Source organism: Gorilla gorilla, chromosome 5 (genome assembly GCF_029281585.2).
Source record: "Gorilla gorilla gorilla isolate KB3781 chromosome 5, NHGRI_mGorGor1-v2.1_pri, whole genome shotgun sequence".
Classification (NCBI taxonomy): Eukaryota; Metazoa; Chordata; class Mammalia; order Primates; family Hominidae; genus Gorilla; species Gorilla gorilla.
This window is the reverse complement of record NC_073229.2, coordinates 36,088,367-36,111,201: the sequence shown is the minus strand read 5'-3', so window position 1 is coordinate 36,111,201 and position 22,835 is coordinate 36,088,367. Positions and strand designations below refer to the sequence as shown.

The 22,835-nt window shown below is 40.8% G+C and overlaps 1 protein-coding gene and 1 non-coding gene across 4 annotated transcripts in view; one reads left to right on the top strand and one right to left on the bottom strand.

The window, feature by feature from the left end:
- RNF144B (ring finger protein 144B) overlaps nt 1–22,835 on the bottom strand; it is a 195,387-nt gene that overhangs the window by 62,099 nt on the left and 110,453 nt on the right. For 2 of the 3 annotated variants that reach the window (XM_055390693.2, XM_055390692.2), the window contains one exon: nt 7,079–7,279. In XM_055390693.2, coding sequence (XP_055246668.1) covers nt 7,079–7,243 — 165 coding nt within the window. In that variant the 5' untranslated portion in view covers nt 7,244–7,279. Of the gene's footprint in view, nt 1–7,078; nt 7,280–19,179; nt 19,451–22,835 lie in introns of those variants that run through there. The other variant, XM_019030033.4, reaches the window with a different exon arrangement.
- On the top strand, nt 4,723–4,824 carry LOC115935193 (small nucleolar RNA U13). The gene has a single exon (XR_004070892.1). It is a non-coding gene; the product is annotated as a small nucleolar RNA U13 (small nucleolar RNA).

Genomic DNA, 22,835 nt, shown 5'->3' with positions numbered 1-22,835 from the left:
GGTAAACTGAGTAAAGCAGTTTACCCTCCCCATTGCGAGCAGGCATCATCCAATCCATTAAGGGCCTAAAAAGAATAAAAGGAGGAAAGAATTCGTCTCCCTGCCTGACTGCCTGAGCTGGGACATCAGTTTTCTCCTGCCCTCGGACTGGGACTTATACCATTGGCTCTCTTAGTTCTCAAGCCTTCAGACTTGGACTGGAAATACACCACTGGTTCTCCTGGGTCTCCAGCTTGCAGAGAGAAGATCATGGGACTTAGCCTTCATCTCCTACTACTCCCCCTACACACACACACACACACACACACACACACACACACACACACACACTTTTCCAGCCACACCAGTCTCCTTTGCTGTAACAGGATACACCAAGCACACTCCCAACTTAAGACCTTCATACTGCTTCCCTCTGCCTACAACCCTCTTCTCCCAGATATCTGTATGGCTTGTTCCCCATTTCCTTCAGGTCTCTGCTCAAATAACACCTTATCACTGAGACTTCCCTGATCATCTAACAAAGTAGAAGTCCCTCTTCCCCACAGCACTCCCGACCCCCCTCACCCTATTTTTCCATTGCACAAACCATCACCTGACTTCTGTATTTACTTGTTAGCATCTATGTCTCATACGAAAAGTTGAGTTATTTGAAAACCAGGGCTTAATCTGATTGTTCACCACTATATTCAAACCATCAGAACTATGCAAGACACAGCAAATATTTGTTGAATAAATAAAGCCTAAGCTACCAAACTTGAGACCCATTCTCTTAAATGCCAAACCATACTGGCATCCCAGAAAATTACTTCTTTCATTAGGAGGGTGGGGGAACTAGAAGATCTAAGGTCACTTACAATTCTAGGACTATGATGCTATGACAAAGACATTAGGGCCTTAATAGTATGGTTTTCTTCTGCTGTTCTTTCCTCTCTTGCCACATTTTACTACTTTCCTTGAATAAGTAAGTGGTAAGCATTAGGCATGGATGAGATCATAGGTCCAGGAAGCCAGCTCCTCCTTGAGTCATCTCTAATCCATTTCTCATGCTGTTACTGTTTGCTCTTTTTCCACAGATGCCATCTGACCCTGCAGTGGCTCCATTGTCAGTGGAAAAATATAGTGCCAATAAAATCGGCATTGTAAACCTGTGACTTGACCAATAAATACAAAAGCCACCACAGTATTGTCATTAAATCTCTTAATGGGTATAAGCAGTGAGTATGTTGAAGTTATTTCACAAACAAAGATAAATTCACTGATTTACTGCTAACCACCCCAAGCAAAGTTAAGGGAAAGCATAAAACTAACCTTGCGGCTGGGCACGGTGGCTCACGCCTATAATACCAGCACTTTGGGAGGCCGAGGCAGGTGGATCACGAGGTAAGGAGTTCAAGACCAGCCTGACCTACATAGTGAAACCCCAACTCAACTAAAAATACAAAAAAAATTAGGCAGGCCTGGTGGCACATGCCTGTAATCCCAGCTACTCCGGAGGCTGAGGCAGGAGAACCACTTGAACCCAGGAGGCGGAAGTTACAGTGAGCCGAGATCGTGCCACTGCACTCCAGCCTGGGCAACAGAGCAAGACTCCATCTCAAAAATAATAATAACAATAATAATAATAATAAAGAAAAAAACTAACTTTGCAAGCAAGCATATTTGGGTACCAGAAACCAACAGAATAATACAGTGCTTTGAACTGGCAGAATTTAGTTCGGCCCATTTAATAGTAGTAGAAGACGTGGGAATCTGGAGCTGGAGAATTTGAAAGCTTTGGGAAAGGTTGGCAGGTCTCATGACCAGAAGAGGGGACAGAGAATCGTTCTGTGGCATTGGCCTTGAGTAAGATCCCTCATTATTTCTTGTGGTTCCAGAGAATTCTCAATAAAAGGTACTTAAAATGATACTAGACTAACATATCAAGCCAACAAGTAATTATATTATTATGTTCTTGGAAGTAAGCAAGTTCTTAAATATGTGGTACTTTGAAACACCCTTTCATCTGAATCTTTTATATCCACCATAAATGTGCTCATCTATTTACTGTCAAAGTTGTATTGGCACTTTTTTTTCCCTGTTAAGTCCTAATTCTAGATATTTAGTTTAAATATTTCAAAGCCACACTTTGAACAAATCCAAAAGAGACATTTCTCTCTATCCTAACTGCTAATCTCTGAGTATCTCAGAATAGCAGTGAGGTTGTAATTATCTATATAACCACCTTTTTATAAAAGGCTAGTGAGGAAGCCAGTCAAATCATGATAGGCTTTCCTTTCTCTGAAATCTTTTTGAAGAACGTAATAGCTCAGCACACTGATGGATCTTAGGAAATAGAGGTAGGTATTGTCAACCCCTCCCTCCCTCCGTCTTACAGGCAAAGAAACTAAAGTCTAGAGAAGGCAAACAACTTGCCCCAAATCATACACCATCAAATGACAAAGCCTGAACTTGAGCCTGGGTCTTCTTATCTCCATATCTGCATTCTAACACACTATGCTATATTGCAAGGGACAAACAGAGGTAGAAATAGGAAAGTGGCATTACTTTCTCCTAATGCAGATAACAGTTAGAACCCAGGAAAGATCCACCACAGATTCATGCTTCATTTGAAAGTTACCAAACTGTGTGTGCACACACACATTGCAAATCCTCCCAAACTGTAAATGTCTCTGCTATGGTTTGGATATGGTTTGTTTATCCCCACCAAAATTCACATTGAAATTTCTTCCCCAGTGTAGTAGTGTTGGGAGGTGGGACCTAGTTGGGGAATGGCTTGGTGCCACTCTCTAGGTAGTGGCTGAGTTCTTGCTGTGGCGAGAATGAATTAGTTCTTGCGGGAATGAATTCTTAATAGTTCCTGCCAGAGTGAGTTTTTATAAAGCCAGGATGCCCCTTGGGTTTTGTCTCTTTTCACATGTCCACTTTCCCTTTAACCTTCTCTGCTGTGTTTTGACCTAGCATGAGACCTTCACCAGAAGCCAAGTAGATGCCAGCACCGTGCTTCTCTAACTTTCCACCTGCAAAACTGTGAGCTAAATAAACCTCTTTTCTTTACAAATTACCTAGCCTCTGTATTCTGTTATAGCAACACAAAATGGACTAAGACGGTCTCCCAAACCAACTGTGGGCTTTTCTTAAAGGTCACCCGACAGGCCCCAAGGGAAAGAAGGGCTTGGTCTAAAATGTTTTATATTTCCTCTCACTTTTTAAACATTGGAAAATCCATTTGGCTCCAAGAAATGAATAGTAAAAGGAGTTCTAACTACCTAGAGCCAATAGAACGTAATGGAAAAAAGGCAAGAATATGGCTGGACTTTATTTTCTTTTTGCTTAGCACATCCTGTATTTAATCTGAAAGGTAAATAGGCCATGCCCAACATACCGTCTCTTTTCAGGTGAAATTATCTAGGTTATAAAAACAAGCAACAACTGTGTTTTCACTATTCCTTAATTCACGGCTGACAGAAATCACTTCTAAAATAAATCAGAAACAAATATTGTACACAAGGGAGCAAACTCACAAATTTCCATTACTTTAATAACTGACTTGTGAATTTATTTCACTTGAATTAACATTATGTGGCATTATCTGAAAGAACACGTTGCAAACCCAGAAAAGGAAAGTTAGAATTTTCATATTTGGGTTATTTAAATATACAGGCAAAAGAGAGGAAGGGAGAGACAGATACTCTTTGCATGTCATTAACAAACATCCCTGAGATATTTAACCTTCAAAATAGAACAAGTAATTATGCTACATCTTTTTCTCTGTAACCCCAAGACATCAACCTCTTTGGTTCTGTAATACAACTCATGTTCTATGACGTCAGTCATGCCAGTAAGAACTATGCCCAATTTTTCCTGTATATGCAGCTTCTCTTGCTTTATATTACACTTTATTCTGCATATTAAAACTGGGCAAACAGTCTAGCAGAAACCATCTTCACAGCTAGAACATCCTTTAACAAGAACCTAGATAATATTGACGGCTTATTTGAGACAACATCTACTATATTCCTTTCCCTGGATGTTATTTAAATCAAGAATTACCTACATGAAATAATTCAAAGCAGTATTCTTCAGAGCACTGGTTGTGGGCAATAGATGTTCCACTCAAAAGGGTGGCACGGTCAAAGGGAAATGCTTCATCAGAAGAAGCTAAACAAGATTCCCCTGCTTTCCCTTTAACCACAAGATTTCATAGAGCCTCTAATATGCAAATGTGCCTTACATCCCTCCAAAAAAGGAACAGAAGAACATTGCAGTTCCCAAGCTAATTTGACCATGGAACATTTCATTCAAGGATATCTCTGTTTCCCAGAGCTGGTGGTCCGTGGAACACACTTGGGGCATCTATTTAAAGGCCAGGTCTCTCTAAAGATAAGGAAATAACTGATTAACATTCAATGGTCAAGTCAGATACTCCACATCTGTCCCTTCTGCATACCCAGAGTATACTGCACCCCCTATTTGGAGCACTGTGAAGGATCCTAGCACCTTCATTTTACACAGGAGAAATCAGAGGCCCAAAAAGATTAATCATGTGCCCAGTTACACAGCTGAGTTGGGGTAGAGTTGGAATTGGAGTGTGGTGATCTTGGAAACAACAACAAAAAAAGCTAGGCTCACAGCAAAATGGCCAGGGATGCCTCTTACAGAAGACAGGACAATGACAGAATGTTGTTAAAGCTTTATTAAATCCAAGAAAATATACCAGTATAGATCCACTTGTAGTTCATAAGCATGATGATTGGCTTCTCCCAGTCACATGAGATATGCCTCCCTCAAACCTGGTTACACCATAAGCACATTATCCATCTAACATGAAAAGAAAAAATATATACATTACATATACCAGTACATACCGGCATAACATCAAATCTAGCAGGAAGATCATTACATGTGGATACTCCCTGGGGCAGGGGGGTGGTTCTCAGTAAAACCATTTTAAATATATGGTAGGCACAAGCAACTGGGAGATGTCATCCAATTCTATTTAAAAGTAGAAGTCAGTAGTATGTGGCATATGAAAAAGTTACAAATTTCTTTTCAGTCTCAAAAATACAAAACATTTGATACTGAATACAGATGCAAATTAAAGTTTGGGAAGTATTAGACACATTTTAAGTCATTTTTTTAAAAACAAGAAATAAATCTCTAACCAAAAGAAAGTTAGAGGAGTATTTCAGGTGAGTCTGATTCAAATTACAATTTTACAGACACTAATGTAATCATACACCGCTTACTATTTTGGCAGCTCACAGGTAACAGGTAACAGGATGCCAGGGAAAGTTAATGTTTCTAGGTGCAAAAGGATCCAAAATTGAGGGATACCAAAAAACATTCAGCCATTTGACTTTCTGCTTTTGAGCACTCCCTAACAATGAGGAAGTGTGAATCTAGATGACTGAATAAGCTAACTGTACTAACTCCTACCCTCAAATTGCTGAAAGAGAAATGAGAAGCAGCCATGCTGTTTTGAATCAGGAACTAAAATCTACTGAAACAATAACAGGACAGTGTTAGCTCCCTGAGAAGATGAAATACAACCTTCACCATGTATTATTTCCCCAATGTTGACGCACACGCTTAAATTCTGCACTGTTAAATGTCATAGCAAAAATTGAATTCTTTTAAACAGCAGTAACCCTCAGTGAAATATTTGCATACTGATTTTCACCACATGTTGCTTCTGACTCATTTGTTTCAAGGATTAGCAAGGGTCTGCAGCAAGGGTGAGAAAGTCAGAGAAATAATTGTTTTGAAGGACAGCCTTCAGAAACAAAGCAAGACCAAAGGAAACTGAAGTTGCTCTGAGATGACAAGGCCATTTCCTCACTTCCTATAAAGCAACACACACTAACAACAAGAGGAAGGAGAGGCAGCACAAACATTACTCCTCAGCAAGGCCTACTTCTGATCCCCCTACCTAAAACAGCAACATCCTCTAAGCCCTGAACTCCTACACAACGTTCTTATATAGAATATAAGCTCCTAAAAGCAAGAAACTTCGCTGAGTTTTGTTTCCTTAACTGATAAATCCTCGTGCCTAGAACCATTCCTGGGACATAGTTCCTGCTCAATAGATATTTGTTGATTAAATGAACAATGCTATTCTGTGTCATCACTGAAGCCTACAGGAACTCAATCTATTTCCTACCTTTATACCTTAACCGACCAACCTTCAAGGAAAAGTGGCAGTAAAGGTCACAGGTGTTGATACCAGGTGTCACACTAAAAGAGATCAGCCCACTTCTGCAGGTCTATAGGGCTCTCATTAAGTGGAATAAGAAGGATTCAGCATACTGTGAAAACAGCATAAAAGGAGCTATGACAAAGTACAATTTATATCATGTGCATTGTAGAAGATGAACAAGTATATGAATGAAAATTCAGTACATAAAGTAAATTACTACCTGACTTCTCCATCATTTAAAATACCTGGTGAGTTTCTTATAGGTGGTAGTTAACTACAGCATGTTAAATTTTTTTTTTTTTTTTTTTTGAGACAGAGTCTCGCTCTGTCGCCCAGGCTGGAGTGCAGTGGCATGATCTCAGCTCACTGCAAGCTCCGCCTCCCAGGTTCACGCCATTCTCCTGACTCCGCCTCCCGAGTAGCTGGGACTACAGGCGCCCGCCACCAAGCCCAAATAATTTCTTTTGTATTTTTAGTAGAGACGGGGTTTTACCGTGTTAGCTAGGATGGTCTCGATCTTCTGACCTTGTGATCCGCCCGCCTCGGCCTCCCAAAGTGCTGGGATTACAGGTGTGAGACAACGCACCTGGCCAGCATGTTAAAATTTTTCTGTTCTGTTCCATAGTTTGAACCTTAACAGAAAGACTATTTATTCAACCAATAATTAAATTTCAAACATAAATTATACTCAGCTAAAACAAGTAAACCCAGGATTTACCATTTAAGATACTATTTGGAAACAGGTTCAAATATGAAATGCTTTCCAAAGCAGGATCATATTGTGGCACACTCTGGTTTCTCAGTAAACCACAGAAATATATCCTACTTTTATGATTTTTCCCTTTGTACTTTCTCATAGTGAAAGCATCAAGGAAAACTTACAGCTGTGCAAAAGATGCACTGGCATTCCTGGAGTGTGGTCATCTTGTCCAGAGACTGCTCACACAGGCAGAGTTTGCAAGTGATGAGGGGGGCCGGAGCCAGGTCTCCAGGAGTGGGATTTTCAGCAGTCATGGTGAGATAGTGGAGCCTACCAGCTGAGCCCATCAGCCTGTCTTCAGCGTTCTTCAGTCTCCTCAATCCCTATAGAAAGGTCCAAAGCAGAAAATATTATATGGATTGATAAAGCTATTGTTTAGCCAACACGTCTGGAGGCCAGCTGATCAAATTCTCACCCTCAGTTATCCCAAAACTTACAGCTAATGCATTTCTGGGAACGACGGGCTAGAGAGTGGTTCACCTACCTCGGCAAGGTGTCCCTGAAGTCCTGAAATGTAAGCTGACCTCACTGTCCTGATTCACATCATATGAGCTATGGAAATTAAAAGACCACTATGGTGGGGTGGGAATGGGGAGATGTTGGTCAAGCTTACAAAGTTTCATTTAGATGAGATGAATAAGTTCTGGGGAGCTCTCACACAGCATGGTGACTAGAGTTAGTAATAATACACTGTATACTTGAAAATGGCCAAGAGTAGATTTTAAATGATCTCACCACACACACACAAAGAAAAATGTGAAGTGATGATGTTCATTAGCTTGATTTAAGCATTTATATACACAGAGCAAAACATCACATTGTATACTGCAAATGTAATTTGTCAATTATACCTTAATAAAGGTCAGGGGCGGGAAATATCACTATGAGCAAACATATTTAGGAGTTGCATCACTACAATCAATTCAACAGACTCAAAAAGTACTTAAAATAGAATGTCATTCAAAAAGTTAAACAAAGAGGTAACATATGACCCAGCAATCGGGTATATACCCAAAAGAACTGAAAGCAGGGTCTCAAAGAGATATTTGTACACCCATATTCATAGCAACATTATTCACAGTAGCCAAACAGTGGAGGTGACCCAAGTGTCCATCAACAGAAGAATGAGGCTGGGCGCAGTGGCTCATGCCTGTAATCCCAGCACTGTGGGAGGCCGAGGCAGGTGGATTGCTTGAGGTCAGGAGTTCAAGACCAGCCTGGCCAACATGGTGAAACCTCGTCTCTACTAAAAATACAAAATTACAAAAAATACAAAAATACAATATTAGCCAGGCACAGTGGCACATCTGTAATCCCAGCTACTCAGGAGGCTGAGGCGGGAGAATCACTTGAACCCAGGAGGCAGAGGTTGCACTGAGTCAAGACTGCGTCACCACACTCCAGCCTGGGTGACAGAATGAAACTTCGTCTCAAAAAATAAAAAATTAAAAAGACAGAAGAACAAACAAAATGTGGTCTATATATACAATGGAATAAAAAGAAATAAAATTCTGACACATGCTACAACATGGATGAACCTTGAAGACATCATGCTAACTGAAATAAACCAGACAGAAAATCAAATATTGTATGATTCCACTTAAATGAGGTACCTAGAGTAGTCAATTCTGAGAGACAAAAAGACGAATAGAGGTTACCAGGGGCTGGTGGGAGGGGGAAATGAAGAGTTACTGTTTGTGGGTTTCTTTTTTCCTAGAGACAGGGTCTCTCTCTGTTGCCCAGGCTCGAGTGTTGTGGCACAATCATAGCTCACTGCAGCCTCGAACTCCTGGACTGACATGACCCTCCCAACTCCACCTCCCGAGTCAGGGTATGCTTCCTCACCTGGCATGTTCAACGGGTACAGAGTTTCTGCTTGGGATGATGAAGTAATTGTTTTCCCCATTTTATAGATTAATTGTGGTACTGATAAGTTAGGTAATCTGCCAAAGTTCTCAGAGCTTGTACATGGCAGAGCAGAAGACAATCCTCAGCCTTCTGAGGCCACCAAGCCCAGTGCCAGATCCATTACACCAGAGCTGCCTTGTGTGGATATCACATGGACAGACGAAGCAGAGAAAGGAAGGAGGAAGGGGGACAGAAAGAGGAAAAGAGAGTTGAAGTCCATGACTACAGCTATCCTTAAGGTCCCTGAAGCTGCACAGAAACAAAATTTGTCTCCCCACACAGCATGACCATGGGAAAAGACATCTTTAGACTGAAAAATAAAAACTACAGCCAAAGTTCTTCTACTAGATTGTTTTTATTCTGACTCTTTATCTTTAAAAGCGACTAAATAATTGTGAAAATAATTTCTCCACATATTCATATTTTATATCACATCTGGAAATTTCATGTTCTGGTTAAGCAAAAGCAAAATCCTATAGTTCTTACTATTTTTAAAGAGTGGCCAAGTCTAATAAATTCTGCCATAGAAATAATTGCAAATACACCTCCCCCTACAAGAACCAAGCTCTTTTCCTCTTAATTTTCGGACAAAAGAAATTACATGTAATCATTTGCTACCTAGTCCCAACAATAGCTTAAGTCTCAATATGTAAGTACAAAAGTACTAAAACAAGTAGGGGAAAATCAAATTCGATTAGATAGAAAAGGAAAAAAATAAATGAGATATTTGCTTGTCAATCTGTCCACATTTACTTTCTTAATGTCATACCAGAAAGTCAACAATTACTAACTCTAGCAACCTGAAGCATTTAAGGTTTTTCACCTACTCCCAGTACTCAGTACCAGAAAACCTGATACAAAATAATTAAATAGGAAGCTAACTAATGGTTAGTTTCCATGTGGAAGACATGGTTTTTTCTCAGCAAATGCCGGATAAAGTTCAAGACACAGCGTTATTCCATTAACTACTGAGGAGCTGTCATCCAAGAGCAAATTAAATTCAAATAGACCTGCACGTCAAATTCAGGATTTTGAGTTTTTGTAAAAAATCTCTCTTTATGATAAACATGTGAGTAAAAATGAATGACTTTACCTTTTCCTTCCTCCCAGTTCATGCTTAAACAACTATCATTAGCTTGCGTCTCCAATACTCCCGGGCTCATGGCACACAGTCCCACCAACTTCCCCATCTGTTGTCTTCTCACCTCTACATTCTCAACGCTGCTTCACTGCTTACGCAATCTATTCTGAATTATCTTTCTTTCAAGAGAAATCCCAAGTAAAACAACATGAAGAAACGTAGGTAGTAAATGCTTCCTGAGTAGGAGAAAAGGGGTAATGACACAGGCCAGAACCATCCCACATCCCAAATGTCAAATACACTTAGCCATGTGGAGAAAGCTGGTGTGAATAGCCAATCCTCATGTTCTGACCTAGCAAGAGATCTAGGTACTCTTCAAGAAATCCAAGTATTTCTCAGTCTTACTCTACATTATTTTTTTAGAAGGAAATATTAAACAGGCCAAAGTTTTAATGTACTCTTGAAAAACAAAGACATAATTGGGATACCTCTTAGAAATTAATTGGATACTCTTGAAAGACATATTGGATTCCTCTAATAATACCTCAATTATTATCCATAATGGAATACCTATAATTAGATATTTCTTAGAAATAGTCTTCTTTTGAAGGTAGAACTAAAAATTGTGGTAATCAAGACCATGTGAAACATAATTGTCTCTTACTATAAACAGTACATAAGTTTTTACTCCTTAAAACTAAGGAGTTACATGCCTATAGGCTATGAAGTCAAAGTTATAAAAAACATATGTAATTTTTATAATAGAAAAACCTTTACATAGCAGAGATGCATTTTGTTTTTTTTTTTAAATTCCAAGCATTCTAAAAAGGCAGGACTTATGACTCAGTGACATAGAGGAAAAAAGTTACATATTTCATCTCCTTGAGATGTGAACAATCCAAAATGATTCTTCAAAAAGTGATTTATTTTTCTGTGTACAATAACACCAATTCCCTAAAGCAATGGCTCTCAGACATTTTTCAAGCAATGAGCTTTCAAAAACAAAAATCTTGGTCAAACCACCACTGTATAAAAGAGATTCAGGTAGACAAGTGCCAGCACCCAATAGTGGGTGTCCAGAGCCAGTCCCCTTGACCTTCCCCACTCAGCAGCCCCCCAGGCACCATCGCAGAAGCCTAAACCTGCACCATGCACAGACTAAAAACCAACCCTTTCGTGTCTCACTTTGGGCAAAACCAACAATGGATAGTTAAAAAAATGAATGAAATGCAGTGAGCACTTCATTAAAAAAAAAAAAAAAAAGAATATCAAACAAGAAATCCTTTCACCATTGATTCATTGCAAAATGAGCTCTTCAATCAGTAAACAGGAGAATCCTGAAAGCCTCTAATGAATTTCCCCACACCTGAGATGCCTGTGAATGGCTCCCAGGTTTCCTTGCATTTCTTCCTTTGTGTCATATTACTATTCACCGGTCTTCACAGCATGAAACCCCCAATAGTAGAGCCTCAGGAAGCTCAGGGCATTTGATAACACACTCCCAGCTCCTCCTGTCCCTCCCATCGGGCCACAACTTCACAGGGGCACAAGCAATTCACATCCACTCCCCTCCAGGTTTCAAGAAAAGTCTTCATTCCAGAGAGAGGCTAACTCACTCCTACTGCCTCATACCTCACATTTCTATCAAAAATAAGAAAGTGACTTGAATTATCCACCCTACCACTTGATTTTAAAAGCTAACAATTATAATTACTTTTACAGTGATTATAGATGTGACTGTGCCTCTCACCGAGTGTCAAGAACCCCTTGTGAAAAGAATTTTGGCAGAGAATGCAAGGGGCACCTTGAAATCTGACAGCTGCCTTTCAAGTTTAGGCATTCTAAGGTTGGTAGCAGGTATCACTTGCTTATATATACCTAATCATAGAACAAGACAGATTGGTTGGGCCATGTAAGGAAGGAAAGCCATTCTGAAACGTCTGAGTTTGCACTAAATTACCAGGAAAGGAGAACCAGCAGTTCTACCTGCTCTATGTGTCTCTTGCACTATAAAGTGTTCATTATATGAGAAGCAAGTACTATCTGATAGGAAAGAATGGAAAGTCGCCTTTCCCCTCGTGTCTTTTCATTAGAATTGCCAAAGAAGGGAATATTTCAGCACAGAATGTATAAGGAATTTTCATATTCTGCTGATGGCCTGAAAAAGCAATCCGCTCCAAAAATGCAAATGATGGGAGAGCCAACATTCAAAGCTTTTTTTTTTTTTTTTTCTTGGTTGGGGGGTAGGGGACGGAGTATCACTCTGTCATCCACGCTAGAGTGCAGTGGCATGATCTCAGCTCGCTGCAACCTCCACCTCCCGGGTTCAACCAATTCTCCTGCCTCAGCCTTCCAAGTAGATGGGATTTCAGGTGCCCGCCACCACGTCGGGCTAATTTTTGTATTTTTAGTAGAGACGAGGTTTCACCATATTGACCAGGCTGGTCTTGAACTCCTGACCTCATGATCCGCCCACCTCGGCCTCCCAAAGTGCTGGGATTACAGGCGTAAGCCACCACACCCAGCTATTCAAAGTATTTTTAACCAATGTAGTTTATGTCTGTTTGATTATCCAAAATCAACACAGTTATTCCCTTACACAAAAAGATAGTGTAATTGGAAGGGATAATGTTTTATTAGGATACTTACTTAATTATTATTAGGACACTTATCCCTAATTACTTTGGAATTTTTACATTATTATGCAGAAACTTTAAAATTTGGAGAAACTGCTAAAGCACAACTAAGGAGACTAAGAGAAATAGAAAGCTACTAAAATGAATCAGCTAGATATTACTGATGCCACAGGATATTAATGTAAATAAAAATCCAGTTGATCTGCACTGAGGTCTTGATTCCAAGCTATGCTATGAAATTCTAAGAGTTATTCAAGTACAGGGGACAAACAGAAGAGGAGACATATGAATACTCTCAATGTGTTTATATGCCTTTGTGAGACATCGAGTCATCACTGTGAAGTAGCTAGAATAACAGATATGAATGCATAAATATGGGAGGGAGGTAGCAAAGGGGAAAGTTTTTGAGAAGGGTGGGTGGTGATGAAGAAAGGCTGAAGTGTTGCCTTGTAAAATGGAGACATATTCTCGGGAAGCTAATATTCTAATAAAGCAGAAAAAAAGAGCAGCAATTTAAAGGTCCCATCCTTGCCTTGTTAGGAAAGCTATCCCCATTATCAGCTAAGAACACACCAGGCAACCAGTTTCCACTCAGTGCAATCGGAAAATCAGCATTATGTTGATCTTGGTACTTCTGCCCAATAGAGTAGTTTAGTTAGCTACTGTTTCCTTTTCCTAACAGAAACTATTAGTGAACCCAATGGTACTAATTGAGTCTAGTAAAGTGCTGAGCATTATCAGCCATTAGCTGAAGTTCTACCCTAAATACAATCCAAATACAATGGCAGGGTGACCTGCTGGCTGGTAGCAGTAGCAACAGCAATGAAGGAAGCGAGGGCTTATGGTAGACCTCCTTTGTGGCCAGTGTTGTAGCTCTACTCTCCGCTTGCATCTCCAACCAGCTCTCTGGTCATTCAAGGACAAGATGAACCAGCGTACATTCTTTCAATCAGAAAAACAGTTCTAATGCATGCCCTAACCTAAGAGGACATAAACAAATGGAAACATAGGCTGCCCCTCTCGTAGTCAGGGAACTGCAATTACTTAAATAAACTGTATATCTATTAATTACTTTTTTTTTTTTTTTGAGATGGAGTCTCACTCTGTCTCCAGGCTGCAGTGCAGTGGCGCGATCTCGGCTCGCTGCAAGCTCTGCCTCCTGGGTTCATGCCATTCTCCTGCCTCAGCCTCCCTAGTAGCTGGGACTACAGGTGCCCGCCACCACGCCCAGCTAATTTTTTGTATTTTTTAGTAGAGACGGGGTTTCACCATGTTAGCCAGGATGGTCTTGATCTCCTGACCTCATGATCTGCCCTTTTTAAAAGAATAATGCTCAAACCCAATGAGTACATACATGATATTACACATAAGTTGTCATTATTTGAAAAAATGAAATAGATTAGAAAATATCCTCTAGCATAAACAAACCCAGGAAATATTTAGGTCTTAGATGTAAGAAAGTAAATATTCACCTATTCAGGCTCTGTAAGGTGGCAGTATTGTATCACTGTGCCTCCTGTGGTAGAGAAGAGGACTTCTGTTTTCTCACCACTGTTTCACGGCTTAAAGTGCTCAAAAAGCCCTTTGATTAGTCTATAATTTCTTAGTTTTAACATCGTCATCTCAACAGTTTCTAGGATGGCAATGAGATCACAACTTTGTAACTTGGAGACTATTAACCTTCTAAAAATGGAACTGATATGCAAATATAGCCCTATTAACCTTTTTGTGGGTTAAAAAAAAAAGTAGGCACTTCATCAGTAAGGAGAAGCATCTTAAAGTATTAGCAAGAACTGTTTTCCAAACAATCTCTTTGCTGCTTGAAATTAGGTTATGAATAAAGTCTGTTACAACTAATTTAGTGAGATCTAAGATTGTTTCTTACTAAATATATATTGGTGCTGATGTCCAAGCATGGGCAACAATGTACATGACGCTGTGATAAGCTAACTCCAAATCCTACAGAGGACAGAACATCTGGCACATCTTTTTTTTTTTTTTTTTTTTTGAGACAGAGTCTCGCTCTGTCGCCCAGGCTGCAGTGCAGTGGTGCTATCTCAGCTTGCTGCAAGCTCTGCCTCCCGGGTTCACGCCATTCTCCTGCCTCAGCCTCCCAAGTAGCTGGGACGACAGGCACCTGCCACCACACCTAGCTAATTTTTTTTTTTTTTTTTTTTTTAGTAGAGATGGGGTTTCACCGTGTTAGCCAGGATGGTCTCGATCTCCTGACCTCCGTGATCCTCCTGCGTCGGCCTCCCAAAGTGCTGGGATTACAGGCGTAAGTCACCGCGCCTGGCCCTTGGCACATCTAGTTTTAACATTTGCAAACTGCTGCTCCTTTTTTTTTTGAGATGGAGTCTGGCTCTGTCCCCCAGGCTGGAGTGCAGTGGCCCGATCTCGGCTCACTGCAAGCTCCACCTCCTGGGTTCACGCCATCCTCCTGCCTCAGCCTCCCTAGTAGCTGGGATTACAGGCGCCCACCACCACGCTTGGCTAATTTTTTGTATTTTTAGTAGAGATGTGGTTTCACCGTGTTAGCCAGGATGGTCTCGATCTCCTGACCTCGTGATCCGCCCACCTCAGCCTCCCAAAGTGCTGGGATTACAGGCGTGAGCCACCGCAACTGGCTCCTTTTTCTTAAAAGCACATTTCTTCTTGCCTTCTTTCCATGTTCTCATTACCCTACAGGGTAAGGCCCAAGAGGTAGAAATCCATTCCCAGTTTTCCAAACAATATAAACTTATCAAAGAAGGTGGGAGTGAATATGAGAGTAACAGCTCAATGATATTTTTGGCATGGCAATTTTGCATTCATCATGGTAGCTACCTCTTCAATATCACCACTGTGCCTTGCCCACTCCTGTTTTAATCAGTGGTTCCCTGCCTCCCACAATTATTCACACAGCCCTGCTAAATAATTTTCTTCCCTATGCCTGGCATAACAACAAAGCTCAGAAGCAGGAAGGAACGCCACTTAAAGGCAGGTCAGACAATGATGTAATTGACCAATCAAGGAGAAGTGGTATTTCAAAGAGCCTTATAGAGCAAGAGCCAGGCTGATTTCTTGGGTCAGGACATTACAAGAAAACCAGAGCTGCTAAAGCACGAATATCTAAATCAAAAATTTTTTTTCAAATGAATAAAAGCATGTGCCAATATTACCCCCTCCTATTAAAGTTAAAAGTTTCATATAGAAATTTTAATTAGAAACAAATTGGAAACCAGTTTGGAAGAGGAATCTTCACCCCACCTGAGCAAAGTGCAGGTGTAGATTTTTGTATGTCTTTGCCAATTAATTTCCTATAACAGGAATTTATCATGAAGGAAACAAAGTCAACACACAAAGAACAAATTCTACACATTAGGTGCTAGGGATGTAAAGGTGATTAAACCCAGCTCCTCCTTATTAAGAGTCAACTAGTTGAGGAGGTTTTCAACAGAGGATTTCATATAATCATATGCAGGAGAATGTGTGGGTTTATGGTTTCAGCCACAAGTTCAACAGAGAGAAACGAGTTGTCTTGTTCTATCTTCCCAAGAAAAACAAAGAACAAGTTGATGAAGGGCTGGGACTCAAACTCGTGACTTCAAAAGATTTAGAAAACAATGGGACATGGCTTTCAAAGTATGCTCTTAATAAATACTCCAAGCCATGTGATCAGAATTATCTCCAGCTATGAATAAGAAAAGTCTATTTCACTTAGATTGCTGTGTTTTGAATTCAAGAAAGAGATCTGCTCATAGATGAGAAGATCCTCATTCCACGTTGCAGAAGCATTGGTCATTTTTACTCATTTAATATATACTTATCCATTTTTTAATAACAACTACGGTATGATGCATTAGGTTCCAAAGTACTCACCGACTGGGTAAATAGCAAATGCCAAAGTTAATAAAACTAAAACTTTAGTCCAAGACCTCCCACATACACCTAAAGGTAAAAATTATGAATTAAAATATTTACATAAATTAACTTAGGTGTCATATACCTCTTCAGCTACTTAATGGTCAAATGGTCAAGGTAACACTACCAAGAAAATTAAGATGATTGAGGTGACAAACATCGAAGTACTTTTTATAATCTGGCAAAGCAATGTGAATTCAGAACTACCACTCTAGACCCAAGTCACTTCTGACCTTATGAGAATTTCTTCCGGACAGAGACCACATCTTAGCCATCTTTATATCCAAGCATCTAACCTAGCACCTAGCAAATCATAGTCAGTCAGTAGTAGAGTGGATAACTTTTCTGATTGTACGTGGAGGAGAGAAAATATTAAAGGCCTGGTTCTCATCTGTATTCACTTCCAGAAATTCACAAGCTGAAAATATTGACCATTTGTTTCAGGTAAGGAGCTTCTATAAATTAAGGTAGGCACCCCTGAAAGAAATGTTTCAGTACTTAGGGGCAATGGCTACAGATACCTATTCCCCAAAGTCCAAGTGAAAAGCATGACTTGTCTGGCAGCTTGGCCCTTTTCCCACATCCAAAATAATCAGTTGTACAAAGTAGCCTTAGTCCCAAAACTGCTCGGACTTTGTTCCTTCACTAACATCTGGGTTCAGCATGATTCCTGACCTCTATCTCAAACTGGAGATTTCAAACACTAAGAACTTCATTCTCCAAGAAAGTAATGTCATAAAGTCAAGGCCAGGGGAAACAAAGAAGCCAGGATTAGCAGAAACACTTCAGAGAAAGGATTCTGACATACATATAAATGTTTCTAAACGTCTAAAATATTGAAATGACTTTTCAAGAAGGAAATTTTAAGTGCACCTCCTCAGATGAAAAATATTCATACTACTGAAGAGAAAGACGTTTTTCAGGAAGTTAAATGGTCATACCAGGTAGATAAAATAAGCTTTTTCTTTCCAGAGAGAGCATACTCTTCTCTCTGCTGTAGAGTTTGGCTCCAAAAACCTGGTTCATAATCTGAGACCCAAAAATTGATTATTTTAAAAAGACACGTCTTAAGCTGACCTAGTTTGGAGGCCTGAATGCCTTTAAATTGCCAATGAACTGAAACCATTCATGAGAATGGGGCTTTTGAATGCTGAGAATGTTCTTTGGGGCTCAGCACAAAGATATTTGGCATAGATGACTGTAAATATTTGTAAAACTCTGGGTAAATGGGCAGGATTTGACCACACTCAAGCCCGACTTCCAGCACAGTAGTGTAGGAGAAAGTTATCTAGGGTGATTGTTTGGGGGTTTTGGGGGTTTTTTTGGTTGAGTTTTGTTTGTTTTAAATAAAAAGCCAAGCAACCCAATTCTACTACTCAACATCTTTTTCACGTTCTCTATATATGTTTACCTTTTTTTAATCATCAAGATCATTAATTAGTCAGAGACTACTTTTGAAACTGAGGTTTTTCCCTTTCCCACTTTTCTAAGTTTACACCCACTACAAAAAAAAAAAAAAAAAATGCCAGTCAAAGGTGTGCAAGGGCAGAGCAGGAGTTGTGTGAAACCATGACCTTGGATTTCATAATACAATTATCTACAAGTGGCTTTGTGGATCTGCTATAGGTTTTTCTCCCCCTCAAGATAGTTTTAGAAGTATTTAAGGCACTGCTGTCCATGAAAAGGACCCAGGTTGTGAAGGAAAGATAAACTAAGGAGAAGGAGGGACTCACAGAGGGATTTGATGTGAAAGGGACCAAGAGGCTCATTTCACTGAAAGCTGCGGCAGACACTCTAATTAGCCAGCAACTCAGTTAGGACTGGCTAGGTTCCTTTTGCCTCTTACCCACACCCTAAAAACTGAGTCATCCCAAAGTTCATTTATTTTGCTTCTGGGCACAGACACCCCCTAATCTGCTTCCTCAGAAATGTTAGATACATTGCCATTTAATTTATACCTCTCAATGTTCAAATAAACGTCCAGAAATGCCAAATCGGAAGAGCAGAGATAGTCCTGTTAAGAACCTCAGAGCTAATGTTTTGATAAGATACATGTGGCAGAAAGCAATATGAAACTGACAGTCTGTTATGAGAACATGAAAAAAGAACATTTCCCAGAGAAGGGAATTAATTTCTGGGAAATCTTTATGTGAATAGTATATATGCATGAGGAGTAGACTTACAGCAGGATCCTTGAAACTCATGAGAAAAACAAAAGGTGTTTTAGAAAGAATAAGCAAAAGATACCTACCTTTTCCCTGCAGAAACGACAATCAGTTCGATTTTAACTTAAATTTGAGAATGGCTCTCGTAGTATCAGAGTTTCACTGTTTCATTAGCAATTACCTGATAAAATAAGCACTATAATGCATAATCCGAGATTATGCCAACTTTTGGTCTCCCCTTAAGACCTAGGGAGACGTCTGGTCTAATCTCGGATTCTACAATACATTCTATTATAGAAACTGTTTTATTAGAAATGAAACTACTTTCCTTTAACAAAGGCATTTTTCTTCTAAGTTAACAGGTGTTTAAGGCATTCAGAATGAATTCAGTTCTGTATGGTTTGAGCACTAGAGACAGAAAATCGAAAAATTGTGGTGTCACAGATAGTTTCCTGTCCTTTTTCCTTAGTCCAGCAACACCATTCCGGTCTTGCAACGCCTGTAGCCTTTAAAAAGCTCGCTAAACCTACCTGGCAGCAGACCTGCGTTCCTCCGTCGCCGGGCTTCTCAGTAGCCTCCCTCGCGCTCACCGCCAGTCCGGGCTGCTGGCACACCGGACAGGAGGAGCTCTTCCATTCTCTCCGTCTTTCCTCCGTGCTCTGCGGCTGACAGCTTTACACTTTGCAAGATTGCAACAGGACTCGCGCTCCCAGACCTACGGGTCGGGAGGAGGCGGAGTCCCCGACCGCCTCCTAGCCTTGACTGGCAGCTGCGATGCCCGGGACTGTTGCAGCGGGAGCGTGGGGCACAGCTCGCCAGCAGCGGTAGCAGCGCGTTTATTTATACAGGAAGCTCAGGCGCCGCACTTCCTACTTCCCATGTGGGTCGTACTTCAGCTGCAGGTGTTGGCCTTAACCCTATCCGAACCCGGGCGCGCTGCACCGACTCTACTGCTTGTCAGGACCTGTCTCTTGTTCTCCTGGGACCGCTGTTGCAGGAATTCAGAGCAGGGGGTGCAAGCAGCTGCCCCTAGCGCCCTTCTTCTGCCCAGACAGGGACAGCTCACCTCTTGGCCTTAAGCGCCTGCTACCTCTCTGTCTGTACATATCCTCACAGGCCACCTTTCATTTTCTCCCTCCTTCCCAGCTCTTTAAATCTCTTTCTTCTACTTCTAACAGCCCAGACCTGCCTTCCCACGTGGCAGACAACTGTTTTATAGAAACACTTCCCATGCACATCTCATCAAAAAACAGCTGTACCTCACTTGTCCTTTTGCATCTAATGATGAAATTAGAATACCTGTGAATCAAATCGGGAATAATCTTAGTTTACCTCATAAAATACAGACACTTCTTGATGAAACAATGATTTCACTTGAAGTGCTTTGTAACTTAACTGGTTGTACCCTCAATTAAACAAAAATGTAACAAAATAATCCAGAAGCTATGAGGTATTATGAAGTGCTTCCTTGCTCCAAACCCTTGGACACTTCATTTGTGTGACATTCATAATGAATCGCATACCTACTCATTCCCCATATCCCCCATAGATCACAATCACCTAAGTCTGCTGAACATTGCCATTTAGGAATGTCGCTCTGACACAAGAATCTGTGTTCACTCTGCAATCCCTCTGTACTTTTGCAACCACTGTCAGGAATGTGCTTCCTAAAAGGAAGGGACTCACAGGCCCTTTGTGGAAAGGATCTGTGCACGCCAACAGGCACCATTCCAAACGACACAAGCAAACATTGCTTCTCAGCCCTCCAAGTTGAAGAAAACCTCTAGGTCAAAGCAAAGTGCTGAATAACACAGTGTATCTACATGTGCCATGCTAGGGCAGGTAGGAGGACCAGCTCACCAGTCAGGGAGGAAGAGAAAAAGGACAGGGGCAATAAGATGATAAGAGAACCCACGGTAGGATATTTGAGCTTGAAAAGTCTTCCTAGCTATTTTAGCAAATAACCTGATTTTAAAGATAAGGAAACTGGGCTGGGTGCGGTGGCTCACATCTGTAATCCCAACACTTTGAGAGGCCAAGGCGGGCAGATCATCTGGGGTCAGGAGTTCAAGACCAGCCTGGCCAACATGGTGAAACCCCGTCTCTACTAAAAATACAAAAAATTAGCTGGGCGTGGTGGTGGGCGCCTATAATCTCAGCTACTCGAGAGGCTGAGGCAGGTGAATCGCTTGAACCTGGGAGGCAGAGGCTGCAGTGAGCCGAGATTGCACCATTGCACTCCAGCCTGGGTAACAAGAGCGAAACTCTGTCTCAAAAAAAAAAAAAATAATGAAACTGATGTCCAGGAAGATTTAAGAGATTGGCCCAAACCAGACACAGGCCAAGCCAGAATGAGACCTAAATCTGAGTTACATGAGGAAGGTGAATGTAAATGAAAACCATCCCAAAGGATGTCCAACCTTCAGATTTAGCAGTGGCTTAGGTTCTGAGATAATCTATTTCAAGGAATTTTCTTGGTATAGTGACCATTTTGGTGGACAGGAACTAGGAAAGATAAAAAGCAACCTCTAAGAGGTTAGTTTATTCATTGGTGTTGATGCAAATCTCCTGAGCCTTAAACCAAAGTTCAACACAGAGTCCACTTTTCAAATTACCATTCATAAATTATAATCTCTTGTTAACAGGATAAGGAAAGAAGCTGCTGCCAATATGAATGAGAACATAAGTTAAGCACGAATAGTGCTGCCTATTATCCCAAATATTTTGCACAACTGAGTAACATCACCGCTGATTATTTTCAACCACGCAACTATGCAAATTTTTTTTAAATTGCAGTCAAAATTTAATAAGACTAAATAAACATGTTGAATGCTATAATATTATGTGAACAAACTCTCTCAGATCTTCCTAAGGAGTCTACAGTGTGAATGGATATTCATTCTCTGGAGCATTTATTGATCTCCTCCCAGACAATCTGCTAGGTTCTATTAAGATAATGATATTAGACATGGTCTCCCTGTCCTCAAAGACCTCTCAATCCAGGGAAGGAGTAAGACAAGCAAATCAATTATCAGGGTACTGACAGTTGTACCCAATGTGTGAGTGATACATAATGTGTGATATGATAGACTTAAGCATGATGTGCTATTGGGAGCACAGAGAAGAAGAATTTAAAGGAAAGGAGTTGATGAAAAGAATCAAGTCTTCTCTGAGAAGGTGATTATAGTAATCTGTTCTCACATTGCTATAAAGAAATAACTGAAACTGGGTAATTTATAAAGAAAAGAAGTTCAATTGGCTCATGGTTCTGCAGCTGCACAGGAAGCATGGCTGGGGAGCCCTCAGGGAGGTTACAATCATGGTAGAAGGTGAAGGGGAAGCAGGCACGCATGTCTTACGTGACTGGAACAGAAGCAAGGCGGGGTGGGGCGGGGAAATGCCACACATGTTTAAACAACTAGGTCTCTCAAGAACTTATTGTCACAAAAAACAGCACCAGGAGATAGTGCTAAACCATTTATGAGAACTCTGTCCCTATGGTCCAATTACCTCCCACCAGGCCCCACCTCCAACATCGGGGATCACAATTCGACCATGAGATTTGGCTGGGGACACAGATCCAAACCATATCAGTGATTTAAATCTGAGTCTTCAAGTAGCCCAATAGGGGTGGTAGAGAAGGGTAAACCAGGCTGAGCAAACAGCTAAAACAAAGGCTTAGACATGAGACTCTAGGTGAAGTTTTTCATAATTCGGACAGAGCTGATACATCCAGAATAAATGAATGAGGGTCTGAGCTAATGTAGTGACAACTGCCTTGCAAAGGAAGGGAACCAATGGAGAGAGATTTCAGAAACAGAAGTGATGGAACTTGGTATCTGATTGGATGTTATATTAGTCCATTCTCACATTGCTATAAAGAAATACCTGAAACTGGGTAACTTATAAAGAAAAGAGATTTAATTGGCTCACAGTACTGCAGGCTTTATAGGCTTTAAGCATGATGCTGGCATCTGTTTGGCCCTCTGGAGAGGCCTGTCACATGGTCAAAGTAGGTGCAAGAGAGCGTTTTGGGGGGAGGGGGGAGGGAGGCGGTGCTACACACCTTTAAATGACCAGCTCTCACAAGAACTCACTATCCCCAGGACAGTACCAAGGGGGATGGTGCTAAACCATTCATGAGAAATTTGCCCCCACGATGCAATCACCTCCTACCAGGCCCCAC